The sequence below is a fragment of the Anser anser genome (assembly GCF_964211835.1).
Source record: "Anser anser genome assembly, contig: HAP1_SCAFFOLD_90, whole genome shotgun sequence".
Taxonomy (NCBI): domain Eukaryota; kingdom Metazoa; phylum Chordata; class Aves; order Anseriformes; family Anatidae; genus Anser; species Anser anser.
Window position 1 is genome coordinate 306,450 of NW_028153635.1, and position 27,584 is coordinate 334,033.

General features: G+C 45.3%; 2 protein-coding genes and 2 long non-coding RNA genes across 5 annotated transcripts; all 4 read left to right on the forward strand.

The window, feature by feature from the left end:
* The first annotated feature begins 452 nt into the window (after positions 1-452).
* On the forward strand, positions 453-5,058 carry LOC310891767. The gene is made up of 6 exons (XR_014577711.1): positions 453-497; positions 1,006-1,086; positions 1,503-1,613; positions 2,352-2,768; positions 2,979-3,044; positions 3,558-5,058. It is a non-coding gene; the product is annotated as an uncharacterized lncRNA (long non-coding RNA).
* A 13,933-nt stretch (positions 5,059-18,991) lies between these two features.
* Positions 18,992-20,956, forward strand: LOC310891755 (zinc finger CCCH domain-containing protein 11A-like). 2 transcript variants are annotated; one of them, XM_083853988.1, is made up of 3 exons: positions 18,992-19,151; positions 20,273-20,396; positions 20,841-20,956. In XM_083853988.1, the coding sequence occupies exons 1-3, from the start codon at positions 19,098-19,100 to the stop codon at positions 20,942-20,944; spliced, it is 282 nt and encodes a 93-aa protein (XP_083710114.1). In that variant the 5' UTR covers positions 18,992-19,097; the 3' UTR covers positions 20,945-20,956. The 2 variants fall into 2 exon arrangements, 1 of the variants encoding a protein (XP_083710114.1); XR_014577704.1 differs by lacking the exon at positions 18,992-19,151 and adding an exon at positions 19,224-19,490.
* Positions 20,957-21,682: 726 nt separating this feature from the next.
* LOC310891756 lies at positions 21,683-23,726 on the forward strand. Its single transcript, XR_014577705.1, has 4 exons — positions 21,683-21,727; positions 22,236-22,316; positions 22,733-22,843; positions 23,582-23,726. It is a non-coding gene; the product is annotated as an uncharacterized lncRNA (long non-coding RNA).
* A 139-nt stretch (positions 23,727-23,865) lies between these two features.
* On the forward strand, positions 23,866-26,648 carry LOC310891744 (zinc finger CCCH domain-containing protein 11A-like; the record flags this gene model as incomplete). The annotated part of the gene is made up of 3 exons (XM_083853980.1): positions 23,866-23,998; positions 24,209-24,274; positions 24,788-26,648. The coding sequence occupies 3 exons, from the start codon at positions 23,866-23,868 to the stop codon at positions 25,189-25,191; spliced, it is 603 nt and encodes a 200-aa protein (XP_083710106.1). The 3' UTR covers positions 25,192-26,648.
* Positions 26,649-27,584: the final 936 nt, after the last annotated feature.

Below are 27,584 nucleotides of genomic sequence, written 5' to 3' on the forward strand. Positions count from 1 at the left end.
TCCGCTCAGGTCACTGGTGGCTTTGTCTGGCAGTCAGTGGACAGAACCTGAAATGTTGGAGGAAAGCTTAGAACCACTCTTGGCTTTAGCTGGTCTGTTGTGTAAAGCTCTATGTGAAACTAGGAAGGAAATTCCTTTTTTTTTGTCTGAAGAGTAATATGTTGTGTAGTAGTTAAAGCTGCAGAGAGAATCTAGAGTCCTAGATGTTTTGTCCTAGGGTAGTCTACTTACGAGTTCATCAGGTCAGTGTAGCTGTATTAAAAAAAAAAAAAAAAACAACTTTTTTATAGGAACCATGGACTGAAGTGTCATTGCATGAGCTACATAATCACGAACAATCTGGCCTATGCATAACTGAATAGATTTTTCCCCTTCAGACCAGCTTTCTGCGGAAGGAGAAGAAACTAAAACTCCCGTCCAGCAACCAGCTGAGGAAGGCCAAAATGGATTACGGATGATTTCCACTCGGAAAGCCAGTGCTACTACTGCTAAACAAGGTATTCCAGCACCTGTAGTAGGATAAATCGGAAGGAGAACTTGACAATTAACTCAAAAGCAATGTGGCGTAAAAACACAACAGAATGTAGGGGTGCTGAATGGACTCGGTTATTTCCATGATCTCATTTCTCCCTGATACCATCATGTGCCCATTGGGTCAGAAAGTTGAACTCCTTTTCTTTCCTTTTGGAGAACAAAACAGGGTCACAGCATGGAGTTTAAATGGCTGCACGTGCAGCCTGGCAACCACTGTTGAAAGCCATATCTAACGATAGAGGGATCTAATATCACGTAAATGGATTAAAATTAAAACTACAGTTTTTACCCTGAAGGGTGAAAGGAGGGGCAAAATGCCATTGATTCTATGGTTGTTTCACTTGTGAGGAGTGTTGACAGGCTTTATTCTAAATACTTCTGAAAGTTCCTGAGCACTAAGAAGCCTGAGGATCTGTGGTCCTCAGTGAGTGCCTCTAAGCCTTAGTCTCATTAACTGTTTTCTGTTTTCAGAGGACGGTCTGAATTTTGGAATAAAAACACTTGAAGAAATCAAATTGCAGAAAATGAAGGAAAAAACTAAGAGACACGGTGGTGAGTTAATATTCCCTGCTTCCTTACCCGGTTCACCTTCATCCTGTGTGATGATTTTTCTTTCAAAAAAAAACTCTTCCAGTAATACCGGGTAGCTGGCTATGCTTTGGTGAATCCAACTATTTTGCCAAAGAAGTGAAATTTGATTGGCTTCAGAATGGCAGGTGATGGTGGCTGGGAGCTGCTTGAGGGATAGACTTCCATGTTTAGCTGGGGGCATCGAGCAACCTGATTCTCAGCCAGCTGGTATTCTAGATGGGAATTCCAAGGGCAACCAGAGGCAAATTAGTCACCTCTCTTATTTGCATGCTCTGGTCACTGTATGTTTGACAGTAATGAATAATTAAAGTTTTTTGTTCTTCGTGATAGTTTTTTCTGTTTGGTAAACTTCCTTATGTTTTGCTTGCTCTGAGCAGAAGGTCCTTCAAGATCTTCTCTTCCTCCCGTCGATTCTATGATTTTTCCTGCTCCGGAAAAGGAAAATGTCCGGACAGTGGTGAGAACTGTGACACTGTCTACAGAGGAAGGTAATAATTCATGCTTTTGTTTTGATTTCATTACTCCTAAACTGGAAGGTTAAGCAAGAAGGAAGGCAATTCACCCCTGTTAGCCTCCTGGTGCTGCCGCCTTCTGTTCAAAACATGCTTTTATGCTGAAAGTCCCTGGTTGTACTGGAAAGCTTTGGTGCTCAGGTTAAGTGCAGTAGCAGGAGAAAGAAAAAAATGTGTCAGTATGCAAATAGGGGGATAACTGAAAAACAGGAGAGTAACGAGAAGAAAGAGCTCTAGAGGACAGTGCTATGTAAGAAGCAATTTCTGAAGCTTTAAAGAGGCTGACAGTGGCACGTGTGGACAGTAGTGCGATAGGAGTCTGTGTATAAATTATATTGTTTAGAGTTGTGCAAATTCCTTTGAAAGGGAAAGAAGTGAAGAAGTACTTCTACTCATAGACATTCACCTTAGAAAGGAATATTTCTCAGCATTTGTACCTAATAATATTCTGCTTGCTTATGCAGCTCTGTTCTGCACAAAGTATAGCTGTCAAGCAGACTCAGATTCATTCTCGACTACATTCAGCTGGAATTTGAGGCAAACACTGAGACTATGGATACTTTTTCTAAGTTAATTATAGTTGAAATGTGAGTTTGTGTGGTTTAGCTGTCAAAACAGTGCCTTGCTGGTTTTTTTTTGGACATGGGCTAACAGTATACTATTTCTATTGGCTACTGGTTTCTATGAAATAGAAAAATTTTACTTTTGTTTTAGGGGAGGAACCTGTGGTTCGACTAGATCTTGCTGAGAAACAAGGAAAACGGAAAGCCTCCGTGGGTAAGAACTTTTTATGAGCTGTTATTTAGGTGCCGCCTTCTCTATATGACTGCATTGAAGAGTATTTTTGACGTATGAGAGGAAAATGCATTGCAGTGGAGATCTGTGTTGACTGCAGAAATGGCAAAAAAACCATTTAGCAGCTGAAAGGCAATTTTATGAAAATATGCTTGAAAAATAGAAGCTTGTGGTTGACTGTTCTCAAATCTTCCTGCAAAGAAATGTTCTTAAAATATTCCTTGTTTTCTCTGTCTGAAGCTGATGTAAGCGCCCTTCCGGTGAAGCGCAGCCTTGCTGAAAGGCTGGGGAAGAAGGTGGAGGTTCCGGGAAATGCTGACAAAGCACCAAAGAGAGGTACAGCTACTAAACAGGCATCTGGATGTGATTCACGGGTTTTGTATTTAGGCTTTCTGTTTGTCCTTTTCCTGCGATGTTTCTTTTTGCATGTTGGCTGAGGTCTTAATCACCGGGATTCAAAGTTACCTTTCCTGCCTTGTTTTCGAATGTGAACACAAAGTTGACGTTTATGCAGCCTCCCTAATTTGGTCTTTTTCTGTTTTGCAGTTCAAGTTCCCAAGTCTGTGAAGGAGAGGCTAGGATTACCTTCTCAACGGACTAGTGCTGCGAAAGGTAACAACTGGCTATTAAATATACTTTCTCCTTCTTCCTTTCCGTGAACTTAGACCGTTTTCATACAGCCCTAAAAAGGAATTCAAATGAAAACAAAGAACTGGTTCCTCTTGCTCGAGTGCTGAAGCTCTTCTGACAGCCACTATCAGAAATCTGCCTCTAGGTGTGTGTTTATTTTCCGCTTGTGCCTTGTCAAGGTTTTAAGCTGCTTCTGTGAACCATCATATACAATTAGAATAGAGCCACTGCCGGGAGCAGGAATTTGAAATGCAGTCTGAAAAAGTAATCAAGTAAACTAGCATTTCTGTGTAGCAACTCTCTCTGGATAGGGCTGGTCTTCAAAATACAACAAGTGGCTCAGAGGAGGAGGAGAATGTTAGGCTATTGTCCTAAGATGCGTTATTGGGAACGCTCAGGCTTAGTTTTCCTTAGTACTGTGACAAATTTTGGAGACTTAAACTATTGTTGGACTCTCTTTAAATGTTGGTGCTTCTCATTTCTTGATGATGACAGGGAAGGCTGCTAAGCCAAAGGGAGAGATCCATGTGAAAACACTGGAGGAAATCCGTCGTGAGAGAGCTCTTCAGAGACGAGAATGTCAAGCCAAAGCCCAGGCTGAATGGCATGGTAAAACCAAAGATCCCAGCGCAGGGGCAAAAATTGAGGGTGAGCCCAAGAAGCAGAGCGTGCTCACTCTTTCCGGGCCCAGCAAAGTGCAGTCGAAGGAGCCGGCAGGTAAAGCCAAGCCAGAAGGAGAAGTGCGTGTTAAAACCCTGGAAGAAATAAAGCGCGAGAAAGCTCTGCGGATGCAGCAGAGTGGAGGAAATGTGCCAGCTCCCCCAGCACAACCTGGACCTGCCCCAGCCGGGCAGAAATCGTTATGGAACACAAAGCTATCAGGTAATAAGATGCTTTAATACCTGCCCCGGTGAGGTGCTTCCCATATTGAGCAAGTTCCGTTTGCTCAGGATCTGCTTTGCTTTTTCCTTCAATGCAGAGGATAAAAGAGTTTAAGGCTACAAAGTTCAAAGGCAAAGAAGGGCCAGAACATGCAACCATGTCTGTTTTCGTTAATTACGTGATGGTATTCTGTATTTCCCACTAGAAAATTAACACATTGAGGGGCTTTTTAGTCTAATTTTGGTATTCTGTTTTTTTCTGCCATCTGTTTACGGTATGAAGTCCTCCCTGCGTTGAGTTCAAGTTCACCTTCCTCTTTGGCATGTGTTGCTTAACTTGACACGTGTATGTGTTTGTAAAGCATGCATCAGCGTCTTAATGTGGGGGGCCAGTTTCTGTCAAAAATGACAGAGGATCAAAGGCCTCGTTGTTAAGATTATATCAACTTTGTAAAATGAGATTGTGTGAGGGAGATAAGGAGGGCTTAAAGGCTGCATGCACTGCACATTGTAGCCTTTCTCTCTGTCTCATGGGACACGAGGAAATAAACACACAAAGAAAACAAGTACCCAGCCTTCTTTCGTTTCTTCTCCTGCCAGCCAGATGTTAGGTCAGGAATGGGAGACTAGAATATGACTCTACAAATTTGGATTTTGTAGAACAACTTAATAGATTTTGTGGGACATCACTGCAGGGGAGAGGAAGCTGGTACAACAGTTGCATACACTCTCTTGTCTTACTATACCTGCTGCTTTTCCTTTCCTAGAGGGAGCAAGACTTTAAATACAAAAGCTGTCAACATTTGTGAATCTTACTAGACTTCATACAACGTCTTAGAGTATTGCTTGCACTTGGGATCGCTCTGTGTCTGAGTTTCCCTCGTCCTGGATTATGATTTACTGTAGCTATTCAGTTCCTTTGTTCCTTTGTATGGATTGTTGGTAGACGGAGTTTACTATGTGGAAGATATTGCTGAGAATCCAGGCAATGGCAGTGTACTTCTGCTGGCCAAATACAGTTAACTGTGTAGACGGGCCGTGGAAATGAGGAAGAGAACGTGGATTTTTCATGAGGCAGAGCAAGACTGTATCAGTTCTCTCTTCCTTTTACTCTAGCCAACTTTGACATGTTTTCGAAGCCTTGGGATGGGAAAGTCGCTTCCCCCAAGAAGAAGGCACTGAAACGTAAGGCACCTGGCAGTTTTCCCTCTGCTGTAGCAGCTGTGAAGCCACGGACTGCCTCTGACGCTGACACAATGGGACCTCCAGCCAAAAAAGCAGCTATGGTAAGGACAGGGGCTAATGCAGAAATGGATCCCTTGTAAAATTTACACCCTCCTCTAGGAGAAAAGATGGAAAACTCAAAAGTTCTACAGGCTTTCTGTTTCCTTTTAAATCCAGTAGCTGCCTACAGAATTCTTGTAGTACCCTTCCATATTTATTAGATTAATGGCACTATTTACTTAGTCCTCTGTGATTCTGTGATTTCTCTGGTGTGGAGGATTTTGTCCATTAATGCTGTGTTCTTAAAAGACACAAGATCATTAGTAACCTCCAAGTGAATATTAACTTTCTTCAGGAGCACCTTGGTTTTGTATTTTGGCTAAGGCTCCGCAATGCCAGAGGAGAAGCAGCATGGAGGAAAAAGCTAGTAAGGAATCTTTTACCCATGAGTCCTAAATACTGTTTTGCTGCTTTCTAGGCTGTTCCAGCCACGCTGGAGCACGTCCCAGCCACCAGACTTGAAGAAAATCCCCAAAACAGGTGATGACCACAACTTGTTCTTTTTCTCAATCGGTGTATATCCCCAGTGAAACATAAGTTCTGTCACACGTGGGGAAAAAAGGAGGGTTCTGAGATAATTAAAGCCCAAATCCATCAGAGGAATAAGTCACGTGAAATGACTTTCTAGCAGCTAGCAGGAATGCTTAATTAGACTTACTTTCTTTAAATGCTGCAAGTCGGTACAGCTTTCCAGTGACTTCTTGCTCTGTCTGAATACCTAAATGAGGATGAGGTGAAGTTCTCCTACTTCCTCGTGAGGTGATAAATGATGAGTAGTGTCCTCTGCCTTTTGGTCCTCAAGAATGCCACCCGAACAAACATACAAGGTGACAAGAGTGCAGGGAGAGCAGAGGGAAGTGATGGCTGCAGATCAGCTTCCTGTAGTGGGGAGCAAACTCTGCTGAGTGTGCCGTGGGAAAAATGACTAACTTAGCAAACAGATATTTGCAGATGGAGACTTCTTACCATTTTTACAGGAAAATTAAGCAAGGTGGCAAAGTGCCTCTTGCTACAACAATTGAACCATCTTTGCTAGACTCCAGGTGCTCTGGCTTCACAGAGAAACCCCCAAACTGAAAAATGTACCTGCTAATATATTGGGCTCTAAATGTAGCCCTGGGTTAATTGAATAACAATCCCTGGGTAAGATTGAAGTGCAGGAGGGGTTGGCTACGGTTTTAAGAGCCGGTTTGCAGAAAAGGGATTTCCCGTTAAGAAATGGCATATACTGATTGTTCTCTTCCTTGCTCTGCCAAGACCTGAAGCACATCTTGGAAGCCAGGCAGAATCTGTGGAGCCAATGGAGTTCTCAAGCTCGACTTCAGCTTCTTCCCAGCTAGAAGAAGCAAGGACACGCCGGCTGAGTTCCACAGGCAACGCGCCCGTATCTGTAGACGAGGATTTAGAGACGCTACTTTGGGAACTCTCAGACGGCATACTGGAAGCCGAGCTCGACTTGGACCCAGGGAAGGATGAGGATGACCTCCTCCTTGAGCTTTCCAAGATGATTGATGATTGAACTGCATAGTCCTATGGTATATTAAAAAAAAAAAACAAAAAAAAAAAACAACTCTTCTTCTTGTTGGATACCCCGAGGTGATCCTTTTTCTAACTGAGGCTTTGCAATGAGACTTAAAGCACAGTTGGAACTGGTAGAAATTGGCAGGATCTGCACTCAGTTGTCCTAAGTTTCCCTGCTGGTCAGAGTTAAGGTCTTGTGCATGGTTCCGTAACTATAGGTGGCTACCTTTGATATCAAGAGGACAAAGCACTTGTTTCTTTTGGCACAGAAAGATGACCATCGGCACGCTGCGGTGGCTGTGAATTGACGTAGTGATGGAGCGATGCTCTGAAGGCTTAAACGGAAAGCTTCTTCCTTCCCCCCCGCCTTGGCACAGCTCGATGTTGGGCACATTGTGAAGCCTGGGTGTTCTGATTTCTCGGACAGTTGATACCCAAATCCCGGAGTTACTATGTCAACTCTTGACTTTTATTTGTGTATGCCATTGTTTTGACTGTAATCTTTTCAGATGATGAAGCTGTAGGGGCGGGAGGGAGCAGAATAATTATTCTAGCGTTGTGGACCAAACATGCTGCCAGGAGTGGTGGTGGTGGGGTCAGCCCACCCGGCCTTACTTTCAATTATCAGGGATGATAAAATGGTGTGAAAAGCAGCAGCTCTGCGATACGGCTACGCTACCCCCACTCCCTTCTCTTGTGCTGTACCAAAGTTCCCCCAAGCTTTGGTTGGTGCTTTTTGCTGGTGACAGTAGGACTCCAGGGCGAGTAGTCGGGACTCTCCTGCAGTAACTGGGTCAATTAAGGGTTGGTTTAAGTGCCTCCTGGTTTTTAAAATTGCTCCCCTGAGCTGCTGGCTCTGCTGCCTGCTACAGCAAATGTTCGGGTGCCATCAGCGTCGCACTTGGGCGTGGGCACTGACCCTGCGGAGGAGAGCTGAGGCTCGGGTGTATTGTGTACCCTGCCGCCAGTGATCGTTTTCCCCTAGCAGATCTATTTTGAATCATTTCCCTAAATTTTAGAGGAACTTTAGGCTCTTTGTGCTATGATTTGTGAAGCTGTAGGGGCCCTCAGGCATTTGTTGCTGGCAGAGAAAAACCGCTTGTCGAATTTGTTGTAAATACTTTCTGTTTGGACAACAACGCCTGTGTGTGTGTGTGTGTGTGTGTGTGTGTACGTGCGTGCTTTGATGACCCCCTGCGACGCCCCAGCTCCGCGAGGGAAGCTTTGAAGCGGCTCTGGGAAAACCTCTGCGGAAGAAACTGCTGCTGGCGACTTGCGGAAAACGGACTCCACAATCAGTGAGATTGTAAAGTAGGTATGTTTATTCAGCGCTGGGCAGCACGGGAGGTCGTGGGCATGAAGATTGATGACTCTTCCTCGTCACCGCTAGTTGACCTCTTGTCTTTGCACAGACTCAGTTGCTCCTTGGCTCTTGTCCATCTGCAGGACCAGTTTCTCCCAGTTTCTTAAGATAGGCTCGCTCTCTTATTAGGAGACTGACCTTGGTAAGGGGCCCAAGGCTTCTTGCTTTAGTTAATTGGCACAATGCACCATAGTTAGCAAAGACACTAAGTAGCATCCTAGTTTAATGCCGTCAGCGCTCTATCTCTACTTGATAAGATTCTCCTAACTCCCTCTCTCACTGGAGCCCACGCAGCCCTCCGTCCTGCCGAAGGACTTCACGGGGACTTCTGCCGGCTCCGGGTGCCCGCACACAGACAGAAATGGCTTTGAGAGAAAACAATCAGGAGGAGGAGAGCTCAGAGACTGCGGCCGGCTTCGGCCACCTTCCCCTCGCTTTCCCTCTCCGTGTTCAAACCGAGCACTGTTCTGCCGTCAACCTTCGCTGCCTCTGCCCGCGGCGCTGGGCTTTCGCGTGTGCCATTGCTCCTCTACATATTTTATCCTTCCTTTTGTAAGGAATGGTCCAGCAATTCGTGTCACTAAGGGATTTGAAGGGTTAACATTGAGGCCCGGGTCTAGGTGATAAGAGAACAAAGGGGTTTTTAGGGAAAAGTGCTGACTACTGCAGGGGATGTTGCTAGAGTTTCTGAAATCCGGCGCAGAGGCTCCCAAACGAGGAGGAAGGGGGAGCTGAAGGACAATTGAAGGACAAAAGCCTGGGAGGAAGACAACCAGCATTCAGCCCGAGCAAGCCCCGAGAGACCACCAGAGACTGGTACGCAGGCGCCCCTGGGAGGGGTTTCGGATTCCGGAAACCAATTCTAATAACCCTGCCTCTTCTCGAAGTAGTAATGAATATGTATTAGCCTGGGAGCATCAAAACCAGCCGCCTTAAGTAACAGGTGTGCGTCCTGGGGGAGCAGAGACTCCCGGCGCACCCAGCGCTGCTTGCTTGCCTCTATTCGTTTAATAAATTGTAAACTTTGATTGTAATCCTATTTGGATTTATAACAGCCATTTATAACACTTTTTATATTTGTATTTTATTTAAGGCTGTCTTGCCCCCCTCCCCCCCCCAGCCTCGCTGCTCACCAATAAAGCTGGCGCAGGGACTCCTGCCTGCGACCATAGAGGCGCAGGGACTCCTGCCTGCGACCATAGAGACACGGTCCTCCCGGCCTGCTAGAGCGGCCCGCCACGCTCCTCCAGCATCCCAGCGTCCCTTGCGCGCTCCCGCCCGGCCTCAGGGGCTTCCGGAGGCGGCCCAGCAGGGGCGGCGGGAGCAGCGAGGCGGCGGCAGCCATGGCGTACCGCGGGCAGGACCAGAAGGTGCAGACGGTGATGGTGCAGCCCATCGTAGCCTTCCTGCGGCTGGGGAGCGACGGGGGAGCGGGTGGGGGGCGGCCCGGGCCTCAGGGGTCTCGGCCCGGGCCTTGAGGCCTTGTCCCGGGGCCCTGGGGCCTCGTTGCAGGGTTTGAGGCCTTGTCTTGAGGCCTTGTCCCGGGCCTGGAGCTCTTGTCCCCGTGCTGAGCCCTTCACGCAGTGCCCCAGAACCTCATCTTCCGCTACCTGCAGAGCGTGAGTAGCGCGGGGAGAGGACGGGGAGGGGATGGGGATGGGGATTTGGGGGGGGTGGGGGGAGCGGGGAGGGTCCGGGGATCTCCCTCGCTGAGTTTTCGGCTCCCACCCGTTGCTCGGGGCAGGTTTGTGGGGAATGGAGAGCTGTGCGGCGTGCTGGTGGGTACAAGGAGCTGCTGCGCAGCCCGGCGTTTCCCCCTCGTGTTAACGGGAGTGGGATCGTGCAGCCGGGCGTGCAGGAGTGTTCCCTTGTGACTGGAAACGTGTCCTTCAGCAAACGTGTAGTATTCACCCAGTCATATAAGACTCTAAAATGTCAGACTGTTAATTGAAACTGCCCCTGAGAGTTGCTCCTTGGAGTGTTTGGGAGCTCTAGCGGCTATGGTTAGCGGGTATTTCTGAACACACGAGAGAGAACAAAACTGCTCGCGGTGTTTGTGTTCCAATTTACTCTCCTCCTTCGTTCTGCAGAGCTCGAGGATCCAGGTGTGGCTGAGCAAGTGAACGTGCGGATAGAAGGCTGCATCATCGTGAGTGTCAGCATGACCCCACGTTACATCGTTAGTTTGTTTTCCCTCATTCACAATCCTATTTTTTCTTGTCAAGAAAAACTAGCCCAAGGGAAAAAAGAAATCGTGCTTCTCTAACAATTAGTCTTCGTTGTCCAGCCTGGGTCAGCAAAGCTGACGATGGTTCGTGTTGTTGCTGAACTAATTGCCACTGTTGCCGATTTCTAGGGCTTTGACGAGTACGTGAATTTGGCGCTGGACGACGCAGAGGAGATTCACTCCAAGACAAAATCAAGGAAACAGCTGGGTGTGTCGTGTGTCTGTGCAACCCGAGTGACGCGCGGTCTGAAACCTGCCCGGGTGAGCCTTCTAGGTAGCAGCACTGAGACGTACCAACCGTGTGACGAGCCTTGCTGTTGAAGTTCAGTGAGCAATTCCTGGCTACATCTCTGTCCCTGATGATTTTTGAGCTGCTGATTTTGCTGGATGAAGGAGAATCTGTCCCTGCCTGAGACCAGTTCTGGTCTTTGAAACGTGTAATACCAGGCGGCCTGCACTCTGCATGATGGGCAAAACCCTGCTCAACCACACAAAACACTTTCTGAAAACACGAGATTATTCTCAGGTTCTGGGCTCTCTCTAATCCCCTCTTTCCCTTCTCTTTGCTGCAGGCCGGATCGTGTTAAAAGGGGACAACATCACTCTTCTACAGAGCGTTTCTAAGTAGAATTTGCCATCCTTAGAAGAAAGGTGGCTGCCGTGCTGCGGAGTGACTGAGTGCCAGGGGAACGCGGCCCGCTGGTAGATAGGAAGTTATTTGTAACTGGGGTTGCATGCTGAGGTCAAAAGTCTTTCCTTTGTGGGAGCGAGTTGTTTGTAGCTTGAAACAATACGTGATGTATTTCACAAATAGCCATTTTTCACATTAACTGTAAATGTAAACCACAAATCTGCTTGTTTTCAGTCTCTTCCTTCTGTGAATGGAGAAGGAGGAGAAATATAGAAGCGTGGGCTTTTCTTTTTGCTGTGGATCTGATAAGTTTCGATAACGCTATGTGCTTTCTTGACCATTACATCTGCATTATGTGGCCAGGGTGGACTCGTTCAGGGCACGGAAGCCCCACACAGTCCTTGAGCTAGCAGGGTGCTAAGGAGGGTGTTGGAGATTTTGCATACAATTGCAGCCCTTTGTTGCTGCAGTGACAGGTTCCTCAGATTCTTTCTAAACAGGGTTTAGCTTGTTGAGAATCTTTTTGGGAGTGTTTATTGTGGATCAGTCAGTAAAAGTATCTTAGTGGGCCCGTGAGGGATTTGGGGCTGTGGTGCAGTAACCCAGTGTTTACAAGTGTTACTGCTATGCATGCTTGTCCAATAACGTCTCCAGATCAGAGAGTGAGAGCGGGCAAGTGGTTTGGATTAAATCTGTCACTTCTTGCTGCTTTGGACAGAGCCTGTAGATTAAACCCTTGTGCTGTTCAATAAGCTGGGGTATCAGATGTGTCGGTTGGGTTTTTATCATTTGATTTATTTTTTTTATCCGTTTGGAGATCTGTCTTTTCTATTTAAGTTTCCCCAAGAGAGCTGAGTTGCTTGATGCATCAACCAAAGAGAAGTTCCCCGGCTGACTTGGGACAGCCAGTCCCCTCGTTTTTCTGATCACAAAAAAAAAAAAAAAAGAAAAAAAAAAGAAAAAAATCGAAGAAGAAAAATTTTGACTGTAACTGTAACTCAGAAACTAAGATTACCTAAATGGAGAGAAATGAATTTTGATGCAGAGGCTGTGCTAGAAATCTGTTAATCAGCATTCAGTTTTTCAAAACTTCAATTTGTGTATCATCATCATGAAAATTAATAAATTCAAGGTGGGAGATCCTTTCCTGAAAGGGAAGGACAGAAATACGAGTCTTGCTGTGGGGCCTACCCAGCGCAGTTCTGCCATTCCGAGAAGTAATACGTCAGGAGTGTCACAGCAGACGTTCCCAGGAAGAAACCTTTGAGGGGCAGCATGACACACTTGATTGGCTAAAGCAGCTTCAGCTGGACAGCCTGCTGCCGGGATGGGTAATTCTAAGTTGTGTTCAAGTTGCTGAGTTCCTTTCAGCATGTAGTAAAGATGTAACGTGCCGATGTCGTTTGGGAACAGGAGGCATTACGTGTCACCAGCAGTGGGCACGTAGGGAACAAAACAGTATCTTACGAGGTCCTCCACATCTGCCTTTCATTTTGTCCTTGGTTTGCCAGCTGGAGCTTTCAGGAGGTGAGGAAGGAGGCTGTCCCAGTGAATAGTTCAGGTGTTGCAGGGTATTTGTGATGCAGTGCTTGTAAAATTTACCTGCCCGCATCTCCTGTTACAGGCAGCCCCCCGCGGGCCCTGTGAGATGGGGAGCTGCTGCCCGGGGTTAGGCCCAAGGTGCCCTGTCAGGCCCAGGGCCGCCCTTCCCCTTCCCCTCGCCCTGCCCTTCCCTCCCGCTCCTCAGCCCTTGCTCAGGCCTTTTGGGCCGTCTGGCCGTCCATCTGGCCGTCTGTCCATCCATCCGGCCGTCTGGCCGTCCATCTGGCCCTGTGTCCCTCCATCCCACCGCCCTGCCCCGTCCCCGCTGTCTCCCTAGGGAAGCAAAGAGTCCCTGGGCTGCCTTCAGGGGGGAGGTTCTGCTCAGGAAATTAAAGCTTCCCCCTTAACGGGCGCCTTGCGAGTTATTTTGAGTTCCAACCTTCTGCCTTCCTTTCGTAGCAGTGCCTCTGAGGGGTGCGCTGTAAGGTAGCCGTCATCTGGCGCGCTGCTCCTGCGTTTCCCAAAGGAACTGCCTTCGGGATCTGACTAACTCTGGATGCACGCGGTTGTCACCTTAATTTCTCCGTTAGTTTGCTGAAAACAACCCGCTTGGGTGACCTTTGTGTTTGTTTCTTCAAACTTGGATCGAGGAGGTCTCTGTTTCCTTATGTTGATGTTCACGACGAAAGTGCAGAAGGGATGCTTACTGTTGCCCGGGTCAGTCCTGTTGCCAGGATGGGAATGTTTAGCCTACCGGCCCTCTGGTGCTGTTAGGCTGCACTCGGAGTGTGAGCTCTGGGCCTTATTTGGAAAAGACTGCGTTATTTGAGTGTACAAACCCGAGATATTCTGCGGATAGGTGATTCTCAAACCACGTCAGAACCACCGCTGTGACGTGTGCTGGAGTCGGACGCGCGTTTGACTGATCAGGCGGAGCAGGTGAATTGAATTTGTTGCTGGATGGCGAGGTGTTCTGGGGGAAGAGCTAGTCTAAGGAAAACTTCCTCTTACTGCCCCTTCCCATCTCAAATGGCCACTGCCTGGGGAAATTGCTTCTTTATGACATTAACTACAATGTTACAGTGAGGATGAGGAATCATCATTACTCCCATAGTTATTTGCTGCCAGGCCGCAGCGTTGATTTCAGAGATTTTAAAAAAAAAAAAAAACAGGAAAAAGAAAGGAAGTATGTATTCTTTCACATACTCTCTTTTCCCTGAGAGTAAATGTTGTAGCTTCAGCAGTACCCTTCCTCTGGAAACGATTCCCAGTGCCTGCTCAGACACTGGGGAGTAAAATGACAGAACAATGGAGGAGAGCCACCCGATATAAAGAAAGGAAAAAAGGGGTTATGGATGAAGGGAAAGCAACTACATAAAAAATTGGTGCTATCTAAAAATTGGTTAACGGTTTGGGACCTGCAGGTGCTGCCTACACGTGCGTGTGTTGCAGTCGTGCCTGTTGCCACTGCGCAAAATGGAGAGAGCTTCTTTGTCGAATGCAGCACGTTAAAGAATGCGCCATCCCTCGTGTGGGACTTCTTCCCCATTGATCTGTGGTTTACCTGAAGGTTTACCATAACCTACATAAGTTTCAAAAGCAAGCAAACAACCAACCAAAAAACAACACCAACATTAAAGAGTGGCAAGGCAGATGCTCATCTGGGGACTCTGACTCATCGGTGACATCACCAAGCAAAGCATTGTGAGCGCTTCGGGTCGGGGCTGCTGTGGCGAGCCTCGCAGCCGGGAGGGAGAGCGGGTACGGTTCGCCTCTGGTGGGTCTGTGTCAGCCCTCTGCCCTGGTGGCTTCGTTAGCAGTGAGAGTTTGACTGCTGTGTTCCCAGCTTTCGCTTCTGCACCGACCGTGTGGCAGAGCCCGCAAGCTGCTTCCTCGGCTGGAAGAGGAAGAGGAGTGACCTCAACTGTGCCGAGGTAAAGCAGAACCGTTGAAAAGATTTGTCAAAGATGCGGCTGGTACCAGCGCAGCCGCTGCAGCTGCAGCAGGTCCTGGAGCATTGGAGAAGATAGAGAGGGGTTTCTTCGTGAAAAGAATGCTGTGAAAGTGTTTTCACGCCAGAAATTAGGAGAAGCGCCTCTGTTGTTTGGATATCCTCTATTGACCTGGCACACGGGCATTACAGCATACCTGGCACACTCTTTGTATTGTTTGTAAAAGAAAAAAAAAAAAAAGTGTTTTAGGGCAGGCCAAAAACCTGCCTTGGCACTTCCACATCGCAGCAGTGCTTGCAGGCCGTGCATCCTGGATGCCAGGCAAGGATCTAAATCCGATGGTGCTGTTGGTAACGTGAAGTTCAGGAAGCACTTCTGGTTTTTTCTGCTCTTCCATGTGAATTTTTGCCCTGTGAAGGTGGTGTACTGAGCTCTTTTCTTACCAACAAATAGGTTTAAAAGCAGTTACAGCAAGGATGAGCTGTGTTAGCAGGAGGCTGTTCTGTGCTTTGACCATGGGAAGATGAATGGTTTACCTATGCACCGTTAAATATAATTTGACACCTAGCACACAACACTTGCAGCCTGTGGGGTGCTTTAACAAGCAGGTAAATCAGCAGAGACTGTTTTGCAGCAAGGCTGATGCTGGGTGATTAAAAAGCAGGGTCACAACAAGGAGTTTATGCTGTTCTTTCTTGCTTGTCATCCGACTGTCCGCTTACACTGTTCTAAAAATAAAAAACCACCAAAACGGGGTAAGCATCTTTAATACCTTTATTATAAATGGAAGGCACAAAACAGGCCAGCAACAGAGACTGTCCAAGAGAAAGACTTTGCGCTTTATAAACAAACAAGAAATTACCCTTAGGTAGGTGTGATAATCCTTCCCTAATGCATTTTTTGGAGTGCAAAAATATTTTGTTCCCTTCTTGCTCTTCTCTCCAGGACAAAGGCAGAATAGCCAACTGGAAAGTTAGACCAGGGAGGTCAGTTTGTTCCGTACTGAGAAAGACAAGCCTGTAAAACAAACTAGGCAGGTTTTCTTTGGACTAGTTATCTTCCTTCAGCAAAGGCAAAGTTTATGACACTTGTTGGCATGTATTTCCAGACCCCCAGCTACCGTGACTGTAGTGCATCTGTAATTCTTTTGTACAAAAAGAGTTCAAAATCTCGTAACGCAAAAACTTTACTAGCACCCTGGAGAAAAAAGAAATCTAAAAATCTTGCCAACTTCTATTACAGACCTGCTGAGTGCACCAGAGTTACTCATTTTTATTCAGGCTTTCAGGGGCTAGTTCAGTTGGTTTCTGTTCAGCACTTGGATCGCCATATTGGCAGATGTCAGTTTAAAAAAAAAAAAAAAAGCTTTGGAGATCTTTTTTAAAATGAGACTGCTTTTTATGGCATTTAGGGCTGTGAGGTATCCTTGGTTTTTGCTTTCTTCCCATTCCTTAGACCAGATCCATTCATATCCTGAACAGCGTTCTGGGTCTGTTCAGGAAAATGGAAGGCAACAAGCAAAATGATGAGCTCCTTGGGCATTCAAAAGAGCTCAGTCTGGAAAAGATTTCAAGTCCAACTTCCATGCTAAGGAGCACCAGTAATTTTTAGAAGTAGATGCAGAGGAATCTGCATGGCACTAAGTGTGTTTCTGAAGGTGCTAAAGGTCAGAAGTGACGATTCCTCTCAATACTAAAGAAGAGAAGGAAACCTTGCACTTAACTACTGTTTTTATTCCCTTTGTCAAGCAGTCAAAACCAACAACTAATACGGGAACCCAACTTTTCCCCTCTTTACTTTAGATTTGGGAAAATTCCCTGCCAAAATAATACTTCCTGGAAAATTCACTAGTGTTTGTGTGAGTAAAAGGTTCCAACCTTTTATTATTAATTTGTAAGAACTATTTCATCCGCTTTTGTCCAGAAGAGTCCGAAATAATTTGCACAGAAATGTGCAGCATTTTAATGAAAGGCTTCAGAATCACTCTAATTTGAACTTTATCTGGTCTGGTTGCAGGTTTTATGACATTTAGTGTCTTAAAAAAAAAATCAAAATATCTGACTTCACATCAGAAAAAAAAAACCTGCTTGTGGCTAAATAAAACCTGTTGCAGCTCTGGTCATTGAAAAATCATTGGCTGTTAAATTGGACCTAAGTCATCTTTTCTAACCTTTCATGATCTTGCAGCAATGGATGATGATGGATATATGGATTAGGGAACAGCACGTGATGGCAAACCTGTGGTATTTGCTACAGCGCAGAAAGAAAACAAATTGCTTCCAAAAAATCAAACTAATTCAAAATTCTTGGTATCATGCAGCCATGCCACTGGCAAAGTGAGCATTGCCCTGCCTCTCAAAGCTTGCTGTATCCTTGATCTGCTGTCTTCCTGCTGTTAATTGATTGCAAGTCTACGTGTCTGATCAGGGCTACGAGTTGTTCTCGATATGGATACCATACGACATATACTGTGCACGCTTGTGTGTATAGATATGTTTATCCTGTATGCATGTACATATTTGATCTGGATAGGCTGGAGCGATGGGCTGAGGTCAACTGTATGAAGATCAACAAGGCCAAGTGCCGGGTCCTGCACCTGGGGCGCAACAACCCCAAGCAGAGCTACAGGCTGGGAGATGAGTGGCTGGAAAGCTGCCTGGCCGAGAAGGACCTGGGAGTGTTGGTTGACAGTCGGCTGAATATGAGCCAGCAGTGTGCCCAGGTGGCCAAGAAGGCCAACAGCATCCTGGCCTGTATAAGAAGCAGTGTGGCCAGCAGGTCTAGGGAAGTGATTGTGCCCCTGTACTCGGCTCTGGTGAGGCCGCACCTTGAGTACTGTGTTCAGTTTTGGGCCCCTCGCTACAGGAAGGACATGGACGTGCTCGAGCGAGTCCAGAGAAGGGCGACCAAGCTGGTGAGGGGTCTGGAGAACAAGTCTTACGAGGAGCGGCTGAGGGAGCTGGGCTTGTTCAGCCTGGAGAAGAGGAGGCTCAGGGGCGACCTCATCGCTCTCTACAGTTACCTTAAAGGAGGCTGTAAAGAGGTGGGGGTTGGTCTGTTCTCCTACGTGCCTGGTGACAGGACGAGGGGGAATGGGCAAAAGTTGCGACAGGGGAGTTTTAGGTTGGATGTTAGGAAGTACTTCTTTACCGAAAGGGTTATTAAGCATTGGAACGGGCTGCCCAGGGAGGTGGTGGAGTCACCATCCCTGGAGGTCTTTAAAAGACGTTTAGATGTAGAGCTTAGCGATATGGTTTAGTGGAGTACTTAGTGTTAGGTCGGAGGTTGGACTCGATGATCTTGAGGTCTCTTCCAACCTAGAAATCCGTGATACTGTGTGATACATACGTATGCATATTTGTGTGCTGGCCCCCAGATCACTCATGGTATAAAGCATTGGCCTCGAAGGCATACTCATCAAAATATTTGGTAGATCCTCCATTTTTTTCTAGTTCCCTCAAAATGAGAGAGTTTTTACGCGCTCTCTGTGTCAAAAAGGCAAAACTTCTGATTTCCACTGTCGCTCTCGCTAACTTTCTATCACTCACTCCTCGTGTGTGTGTCTAAACACATATGTGTGTATGCGTATGCACATTTGTGTATTTCTGTGCACTGGTGTGTTTTTTGCTGTACAGGTAATAAAGACGGGGAAAGGTTTTAGTGTTTTCTTAATAGGTGAAGAAATCTTGAAGACCAGAGATTGGAACATACTGAATTTTGAATTAAAAAAAAAAAAAAAAAGTCAAATTTTCTGGCTGTGGAAGATGGAGCCTCATTTTTGCAGCCACTTTGAATCACGAGTTCATCTCTAAATGCACTGGGTTTTTTTGTTTTCGTTTTGTTTTGTGTTTTTTTTTTTTTGGTTTTTATTTTTTGAAGAGCTAACTAACCCTGGCTGTCTCCAGTCTGAGAGAGTGTTCAGATGGACTTGCTTCCTCCATTAGTTATAAGCTGTTTAAAAGCACATCCTATGTTTGAATTGTGGATGAGAGGCTCCCTTGGCAAAGTGAGGAGGCAAATTCTTCCTACCCCTTTATCATTAATTCACGGATTCAGTGTTGGTTCGGCCTCCAGGAGAAGTTAACTGGAAGTCTTTGAAGATCGATAACTTTGCTGAGGTTGTCCAGGTAGGTGAACTCGAAGACCCACAGTGACTGGAACGTGCTATTTAATGCGTCATACTGCGTTCTGTAGAAGTTACTCGTAGCCATAGTTGATCATTGCCTTGCATGTATGATCAGGTGGTTTTTGAAGAAGTGACTCCATTTTCAGGCTTCCGGATGTGCTCCAAGGCATATTATTGAGGACGTGGAAGAGAACACTTGCTGACAAAGCTCCTGGCAGCTTTACAGAACTTTAGTTTAATATTGTGTTAGTTCCCGTAACAGCTGATTTCAAGGCATTGCTCTCCTCAAGAGACTAATTTGATGAACAGAAGAAAGCTGGAAAAATGCTTGTTACTCATTATTTTTCACTTGTTGGTACTTTCTTTAGGGTTACTTTTAAAAAGAAGATTTCACTGATCACAAGCCAGTGGAAGACTTTCAGCCCAAGCAAGGGTGAAGACAGCTCTCTCCAAGAGCAGAGGAAGTCCCTGTGGAGAGAACCCGAGCTTGTTATCAGAACTTGTCGGCATGTCTAAACAAGGAGACGATTGCTACTTCTATTTCTATTCTACCTGTACCAAGGTATGGCTGGGTTTCTTTTGCTTTGCTTTGCTTTGTTTTTTTGTTGTTTTTTTTTTTTTTTTTTCAGGAAGGGGTAGAGTAGGAGGAGGAGGCACACTGGTCTTTGGTTAACGTGATAACCAGATAGATTCTGAATTCAATCGTGGCAACCTGAGGCAGTAGCATGGACGTTTTTGAGGCTGTACTATATTTTCCTTGTTGGTTTCCTTTTGGTTACAGGGAGACAACTGTTCCTTCCGCCACTGTGAAGCTGCTCTGGGGAACGAGACAGTCTGCACGCTGTGGCAGGAGGGTCGTTGTTTCAGGAATGTCTGCCGATTCAGACACATGGAAATCGATGTGAGTGCCTAAAGATGTGTTCTCAAAATAAATCAACAAAAGCATTTTTCAGTGCTGTAGGTGTGCTGATTGTGCTTTTGCAGGACAGAGTCCTTTGCTTTGGAATTACACTGGTTTCTGTTAGCAGGGGAGGGGGTGGGAGGAAGGAGAGGGAAATAAAATCAATGCCTTAGGTATGTCTTAGCAAGATTTTCTTTTATTAGACGCCGACAGTATTTTCTCAACAGATGCAGAATAACCGCTAACTAGACTGCTAAAACCTGCTGGAGCAGGGGGGTAATAAACAGGCTGTACTAGCCTCCTGAGAGCAGGCTTGATAATGATCTATCAGGTCTCTTGTGTCCCGGAGTCCTTCAGATAATGCTGTTCTAGCTGCCTGGGCTAGGAAGCAGTGGGGAAAGTTAAAGGTGCAGAAGAACGAAGTCTCCGAGAAGTAGTTCTGGATAGAGTTAACGTAGGCAATTTAAGATGTTCTTTTTCCCTCTGAATAATCCTAGTATAATCCTAGGTGTATTAGTTTAACCCACCCTAAACTGATGTCTGAGAGTGCCTGTCTTCTCAAACTGAATGATGACAAGGCTAAACGTGCATAGTGGTTACAGCTTCTGCAAACTTTGTGAATATGCCCGGAAATACTATACTTCCGTGATAAACTGACCTTTGGAATGATGTTTCAGCACTGTATTGTGACAGCCCTATCGCTGTCGTGACCTGGAACTGTGCATCTCTTTGCAAACCTTAGGTGCATGTTATCACGAGCTTGTCTTTCTTTCTGTCTTCAGAAAAAGCGCGCTGAGATTCCCTGCTACTGGGAGAAGCAGCCAGTGGGCTGTCAGAAAGCCAACTGTGCTTTTCATCACGCAAAGGGACGTTACATCGATGGCGTCTTCTTACCACCAAGCAAGAGTGAGTTTAGGTCCTTTTTCTTTAAGTATTGAAGAATTAATTTTGCATATTACTTAGTGGGTGCCAATAGTGTAGGAGACATCAGGTAACCGTTCATTTGTGAGTGCAGGAAAAGGTCTGCAGTCCTAGGTGGTCAGCTAAACCGAGTGTACTGCTGCTGTACTGCTGGTATTTGTTTTCTGCTTTCATGCTCAGCTTCTCTCTGCTTTGTGTGATATTTGCCTTGCAGTTTGCTTTCTGTTGTTTCGTCTTCTGCTGGGTGGTAGGGAGATGTGTTGTTGTTTGAAGGCAAGTCATTGTTCACGGTGTAAACAGTGGCGGGATGGGCAAAAGGAGATGCTGCATTCATTGCCTGTGCAGGTTATCTGCCTTAGCTACCATCTTCGTGCATTGTGGTCAAAGTTTTAAACTGCCATATTACTGATGATCCTCCTCTTCCTCTAGCTACACTGCCAAGTCCGCCTGAGTCCGCGGACGATGATTTGAAAGTGGCTCAGATGTCACTGCAGCAAAACAAACTTTCTGTCCAGTCCAATCCCTCTCCATAGCTAAGGCGGGTGATGAAATTGGAAAACTCGGAAAATGTCCCAAGCCCTACACACCCTCCAGTTGTAATCAATGCTGCAGATGATGATGAAGATGATGATGGTGAGCATGGTTTGGTTCTTGGAAGGAATTTGTGCTGTAAATGATTGTGTAAGTCTTTGGTTCTTGGAAGGAATTTGTGCTGTAAATGATTGTGTAAGTCTTTGGTTCTTGGAAGGAATTTGTGCTGTAAATGAATGTATAAATCACAGATGACCTGAGGTCTGACTAGCGATAGGGCAGGCAGTCCGCTCAGGTCACTGGTGGCTTTGTCTGGCAGTCAGTGGACAGAACCTGAAATGTTGGAGGAAAGCTTAGAACCACTCTTGGCTTTAGCTGGTCTGTTGTGTAAAGCTCTATGTGAAACTAGGAAGGAAATTCCTTTTTTTTTGTCTGAAGAGTAATATGTTGTGTAGTAGTTAAAGCTGCAGAGAGAATCTAGAGTCCTAGATGTTTTGTCCTAGGGTAGTCTACTTACGAGTTCATCAGGTCAGTGTAGCTGTATTAAAAAAAAAAAAAAAAAAACAACTTTTTTATAGGAACCATGGACTGAAGTGTCATTGCATGAGCTACATAATCACGAACAATCTGGCCTATGCATAACTGAATAGATTTTTCCCCTTCAGACCAGCTTTCTGCGGAAGGAGAAGAAACTAAAACTCCCGTCCAGCAACCAGCTGAGGAAGGCCAAAATGGATTACGGATGATTTCCACTCGGAAAGCCAGTGCTACTACTGCTAAACAAGGTATTCCAGCACCTGTAGTAGGATAAATCGGAAGGAGAACTTGACAATTAACTCAAAAGCAATGTGGCGTAAAAACACAACAGAATGTAGGGGTGCTGAATGGACTCGGTTATTTCCATGATCTCATTTCTCCCTGATACCATCATGTGCCCATTGGGTCAGAAAGTTGAACTCCTTTTCTTTCCTTTTGGAGAACAAAACAGGGTCACAGCATGGAGTTTAAATGGCTGCACGTGCAGCCTGGCAACCACTGTTGAAAGCCATATCTAACGATAGAGGGATCTAATATCACGTAAATGGATTAAAATTAAAACTACAGTTTTTACCCTGAAGGGTGAAAGGAGGGGCAAAATGCCATTGATTCTATGGTTGTTTCACTTGTGAGGAGTGTTGACAGGCTTTATTCTAAATACTTCTGAAAGTTCCTGAGCACTAAGAAGCCTGAGGATCTGTGGTCCTCAGTGAGTGCCTCTAAGCCTTAGTCTCATTAACTGTTTTCTGTTTTCAGAGGACGGTCTGAATTTTGGAATAAAAACACTTGAAGAAATCAAATTGCAGAAAATGAAGGAAAAAACTAAGAGACACGGTGGTGAGTTAATATTCCCTGCTTCCTTACCCTGTTCACCTTCATCCTGTGTGATGATTTTTCTTTCAAAAAAAAACTCTTCCAGTAATACCGGGTAGCTGGCTATGCTTTGGTGAATCCAACTATTTTGCCAAAGAAGTGAAATTTGATTGGCTTCAGAATGGCAGGTGATGGTGGCTGGGAGCTGCTTGAGGGATAGACTTCCATGTTTAGCTGGGGGCATCGAGCAACCTGATTCTCAGCCAGCTGGTATTCTAGATGGGAATTCCAAGGGCAACCAGAGGCAAATTAGTCACCTCTCTTATTTGCATGCTCTGGTCACTGTATGTTTGACAGTAATGAATAATTAAAGTTTTTTGTTCTTCGTGATAGTTTTTTCTGTTTGGTAAACTTCCTTATGTTTTGCTTGCTCTGAGCAGAAGGTCCTTCAAGATCTTCTCTTCCTCCCGTCGATTCTATGATTTTTCCTGCTCCGGAAAAGGAAAATGTCCGGACAGTGGTGAGAACTGTGACACTGTCTACAGAGGAAGGTAATAATTCATGCTTTTGTTTTGATTTCATTACTCCTAAACTGGAAGGTTAAGCAAGAAGGAAGGCAATTCACCCCTGTTAGCCTCCTGGTGCTGCCGCCTTCTGTTCAAAACATGCTTTTATGCTGAAAGTCCCTGGTTGTACTGGAAAGCTTTGGTGCTCAGGTTAAGTGCAGTAGCAGGAGAAAGAAAAAAATGTGTCAGTATGCAAATAGGGGGATAACTGAAAAACAGGAGAGTAACGAGAAGAAAGAGCTCTAGAGGACAGTGCTATGTAAGAAGCAATTTCTGAAGCTTTAAAGAGGCTGACAGTGGCACGTGTGGACAGTAGTGCGATAGGAGTCTGTGTATAAATTATATTGTTTAGAGTTGTGCAAATTCCTTTGAAAGGGAAAGAAGTGAAGAAGTACTTCTACTCATAGACATTCACCTTAGAAAGGAATATTTCTCAGCATTTGTACCTAATAATATTCTGCTTGCTTATGCAGCTCTGTTCTGCACAAAGTATAGCTGTCAAGCAGACTCAGATTCATTCTCGACTACATTCAGCTGGAATTTGAGGCAAACACTGAGACTATGGATACTTTTTCTAAGTTAATTATAGTTGAAATGTGAGTTTGTGTGGTTTAGCTGTCAAAACAGTGCCTTGCTGGGTTTTTTTTGGACATGGGCTAACAGTATACTATTTCTATTGGCTACTGGTTTCTATGAAATAGAAAAATTTTACTTTTGTTTTAGGGGAGGAACCTGTGGTTCGACTAGATCTTGCTGAGAAACAAGGAAAACGGAAAGCCTCCGTGGGTAAGAACTTTTTATGAGCTGTTATTTAGGTGCCGCCTTCTCTATATGACTGCATTGAAGAGTATTTTTGACGTATGAGAGGAAAATGCATTGCAGTGGAGATCTGTGTTGACTGCAGAAATGGCAAAAAAACCATTTAGCAGCTGAAAGGCAATTTTATGAAAATATGCTTGAAAAATAGAAGCTTGTGGTTGACTGTTCTCAAATCTTCCTGCAAAGAAATGTTCTTAAAATATTCCTTGTTTTCTCTGTCTGAAGCTGATGTAAGCGCCCTTCCGGTGAAGCGCAGCCTTGCTGAAAGGCTGGGGAAGAAGGTGGAGGTTCCGGGAAATGCTGACAAAGCACCAAAGAGAGGTACAGCTACTAAACAGGCATCTGGATGTGATTCACGGGTTTTGTATTTAGGCTTTCTGTTTGTCCTTTTCCTGCGATGTTTCTTTTTGCATGTTGGCTGAGGTCTTAATCACCGGGATTCAAAGTTACCTTTCCTGCCTTGTTTTCGAATGTGAACACAAAGTTGACGTTTATGCAGCCTCCCTAATTTGGTCTTTTTCTGTTTTGCAGTTCAAGTTCCCAAGTCTGTGAAGGAGAGGCTAGGATTACCTTCTCAACGGACTAGTGCTGCGAAAGGTAACAACTGGCTATTAAATATACTTTCTCCTTCTTCCTTTCCGTGAACTTAGACCGTTTTCATACAGCCCTAAAAAGGAATTCAAATGAAAACAAAGAACTGATTCCTCTTGCTTGAGTGCTGAAGCTCTTCTGACAGCCACTATCAGAAATCTGCCTCTAGGTGTGTGTTTATTTTCCGCTTGTGCCTTGTCAAGGTTTTAAGCTGCTTCTGTGAACCATCATATACAATTAGAATAGAGCCACTGCCGGGAGCAGGAATTTGAAATGCAGTCTGAAAAAGTAATCAAGTAAACTAGCATTTCTGTGTAGCAACTCTCTCTGGATAGGGCTGGTCTTCAAAATACAACAAGTGGCTCAGAGGAGGAGGAGAATGTTAGGCTATTGTCCTAAGATGCGTTATTGGGAACGCTCAGGCTTAGTTTTCCTTAGTACTGTGACAAATTTTGGAGACTTAAACTATTGTTGGACTCTCTTTAAATGTTGGTGCTTCTCATTTCTTGATGATGACAGGGAAGGCTGCTAAGCCAAAGGGAGAGATCCATGTGAAAACACTGGAGGAAATCCGTCGTGAGAGAGCTCTTCAGAGACGAGAATGTCAAGCCAAAGCCCAGGCTGAATGGCATGGTAAAACCAAAGATCCCAGCGCAGGGGCAAAAATTGAGGGTGAGCCCAAGAAGCAGAGCGTGCTCACTCTTTCCGGGCCCAGCAAAGTGCAGTCGAAGGAGCCGGCAGGTAAAGCCAAGCCAGAAGGAGAAGTGCGTGTTAAAACCCTGGAAGAAATAAAGCGCGAGAAAGCTCTGCGGATGCAGCAGAGTGGAGGAAATGTGCCAGCTCCCCCAGCACAACCTGGACCTGCCCCAGCCGGGCAGAAATCGTTATGGAACACAAAGCTATCAGGTAATAAGATGCTTTAATACCTGCCCCGGTGAGGTGCTTCCCATATTGAGCAAGTTCCGTTTGCTCAGGATCTGCTTTGCTTTTTCCTTCAATGCAGAGGATAAAAGAGTTTAAGGCTACAAAGTTCAAAGGCAAAGAAGGGCCAGAACATGCAACCATGTCTGTTTTCGTTAATTACGTGATGGTATTCTGTATTTCCCACTAGAAAATTAACACATTGAGGGGCTTTTTAGTCTAATTTTGGTATTCTGTTTTTTTCTGCCATCTGTTTACGGTATGAAGTCCTCCCTGCGTTGAGTTCAAGTTCACCTTCCTCTTTGGCATGTGTTGCTTAACTTGACACGTGTATGTGTTTGTAAAGCATGCATCAGCGTCTTAATGTGGGGGGCCAGTTTCTGTCAAAAATGACAGAGGATCAAAGGCCTCGTTGTTAAGATTATATCAACTTTGTAAAATGAGATTGTGTGAGGGAGATAAGGAGGGCTTAAAGGCTGCATGCACTGCACATTGTAGCCTTTCTCTCTGTCTCATGGGACACGAGGAAATAAACACACAAAGAAAACAAGTACCCAGCCTTCTTTCGTTTCTTCTCCTGCCAGCCAGATGTTAGGTCAGGAATGGGAGACTAGAATATGACTCTACAAATTTGGATTTTGTAGAACAACTTAATAGATTTTGTGGGACATCACTGCAGGGGAGAGGAAGCTGGTACAACAGTTGCATACACTCTCTTGTCTTACTATACCTGCTGCTTTTCCTTTCCTAGAGGGAGCAAGACTTTAAATACAAAAGCTGTCAACATTTGTGAATCTTACTAGACTTCATACAACGTCTTAGAGTATTGCTTGCACTTGGGATCGCTCTGTGTCTGAGTTTCCCTCGTCCTGGATTATGATTTACTGTAGCTATTCAGTTCCTTTGTTCCTTTGTATGGATTGTTGGTAGACGGAGTTTACTATGTGGAAGATATTGCTGAGAATCCAGGCAATGGCAGTGTACTTCTGCTGGCCAAATACAGTTAACTGTGTAGACGGGCCGTGGAAATGAGGAAGAGAACGTGGATTTTTCATGAGGCAGAGCAAGACTGTATCAGTTCTCTCTTCCTTTTACTCTAGCCAACTTTGACATGTTTGCGAAGCCTTGGGATGGGAAAGTCGCTTCCCCCAAGAAGAAGGCACTGAAACGTAAGGCACCTGGCAGTTTTCCCTCTGCTGTAGCAGCTGTGAAGCCACGGACTGCCTCTGACGCTGACACAATGGGACCTCCAGCCAAAAAAGCAGCTATGGTAAGGACAGGGGCTAATGCAGAAATGGATCCCTTGTAAAATTTACACCCTCCTCTAGGAGAAAAGATGGAAAACTCAAAAGTTCTACAGGCTTTCTGTTTCCTTTTAAATCCAGTAGCTGCCTACAGAATTCTTGTAGTACCCTTCCATATTTATTAGATTAATGGCACTATTTACTTAGTCCTCTGTGATTCTGTGATTTCTCTGGTGTGGAGGATTTTGTCCATTAATGCTGTGTTCTTAAAAGACACAAGATCATTAGTAACCTCCAAGTGAATATTAACTTTCTTCAGGAGCACCTTGGTTTTGTATTTTGGCTAAGGCTCCGCAATGCCAGAGGAGAAGCAGCATGGAGGAAAAAGCTAGTAAGGAATCTTTTACCCATGAGTCCTAAATACTGTTTTGCTGCTTTCTAGGCTGTTCCAGCCACGCTGGAGCACGTCCCAGCCACCAGACTTGAAGAAAATCCCCAAAACAGGTGATGACCACAACTTGTTCTTTTTCTCAATCGGTGTATATCCCCAGTGAAACATAAGTTCTGTCACACGTGGGGAAAAAAGGAGGGTTCTGAGATAATTAAAGCCCAAATCCATCAGAGGAATAAGTCACGTGAAATGACTTTCTAGCAGCTAGCAGGAATGCTTAATTAGACTTACTTTCTTTAAATGCTGCAAGTCGGTACAGCTTTCCAGTGACTTCTTGCTCTGTCTGAATACCTAAATGAGGATGAGGTGAAGTTCTCCTACTTCCTCGTGAGGTGATAAATGATGAGTAGTGTCCTCTGCCTTTTGGTCCTCAAGAATGCCACCCGAACAAACATACAAGGTGACAAGAGTGCAGGGAGAGCAGAGGGAAGTGATGGCTGCAGATTAGCTTCCTGTAGTGGGGAGCAAACTCTGCTGAGTGTGCCGTGGGAAAAATGACTAACTTAGCAAACAGATATTTGCAGATGGAGACTTCTTACCATTTTTACAGGAAAATTAAGCAAGGTGGCAAAGTGCCTCTTGCTACAACAATTGAACCATCTTTGCTAGACTCCAGGTGCTCTGGCTTCACAGAGAAACCCCCAAACTGAAAAATGTACCTGCTAATATATTGGGCTCTAAATGTAGCCCTGGGTTAATT

What these genes read in the sequence shown, in the direction of transcription:
- LOC310891755 (XM_083853988.1), top strand. Translation starts at nt 19,098, where the DNA reads ATGTCTAAACAAGGAGACGATTGCTACTTCTATTTCTATTCTACCTGT. An exon ending in TCTATTCTACCTGTACCAAG is followed by an intron (nt 19,152 to 20,272) that starts GTATGGCTGGGT and finishes TTCTGTCTTCAG; the next exon opens with AAAAAGCGCGCTGAGATTCC. An exon ending in CTTCTTACCACCAAGCAAGA is followed by an intron (nt 20,397 to 20,840) that starts GTGAGTTTAGGT and finishes CTCTTCCTCTAG; the next exon opens with CTACACTGCCAAGTCCGCCT.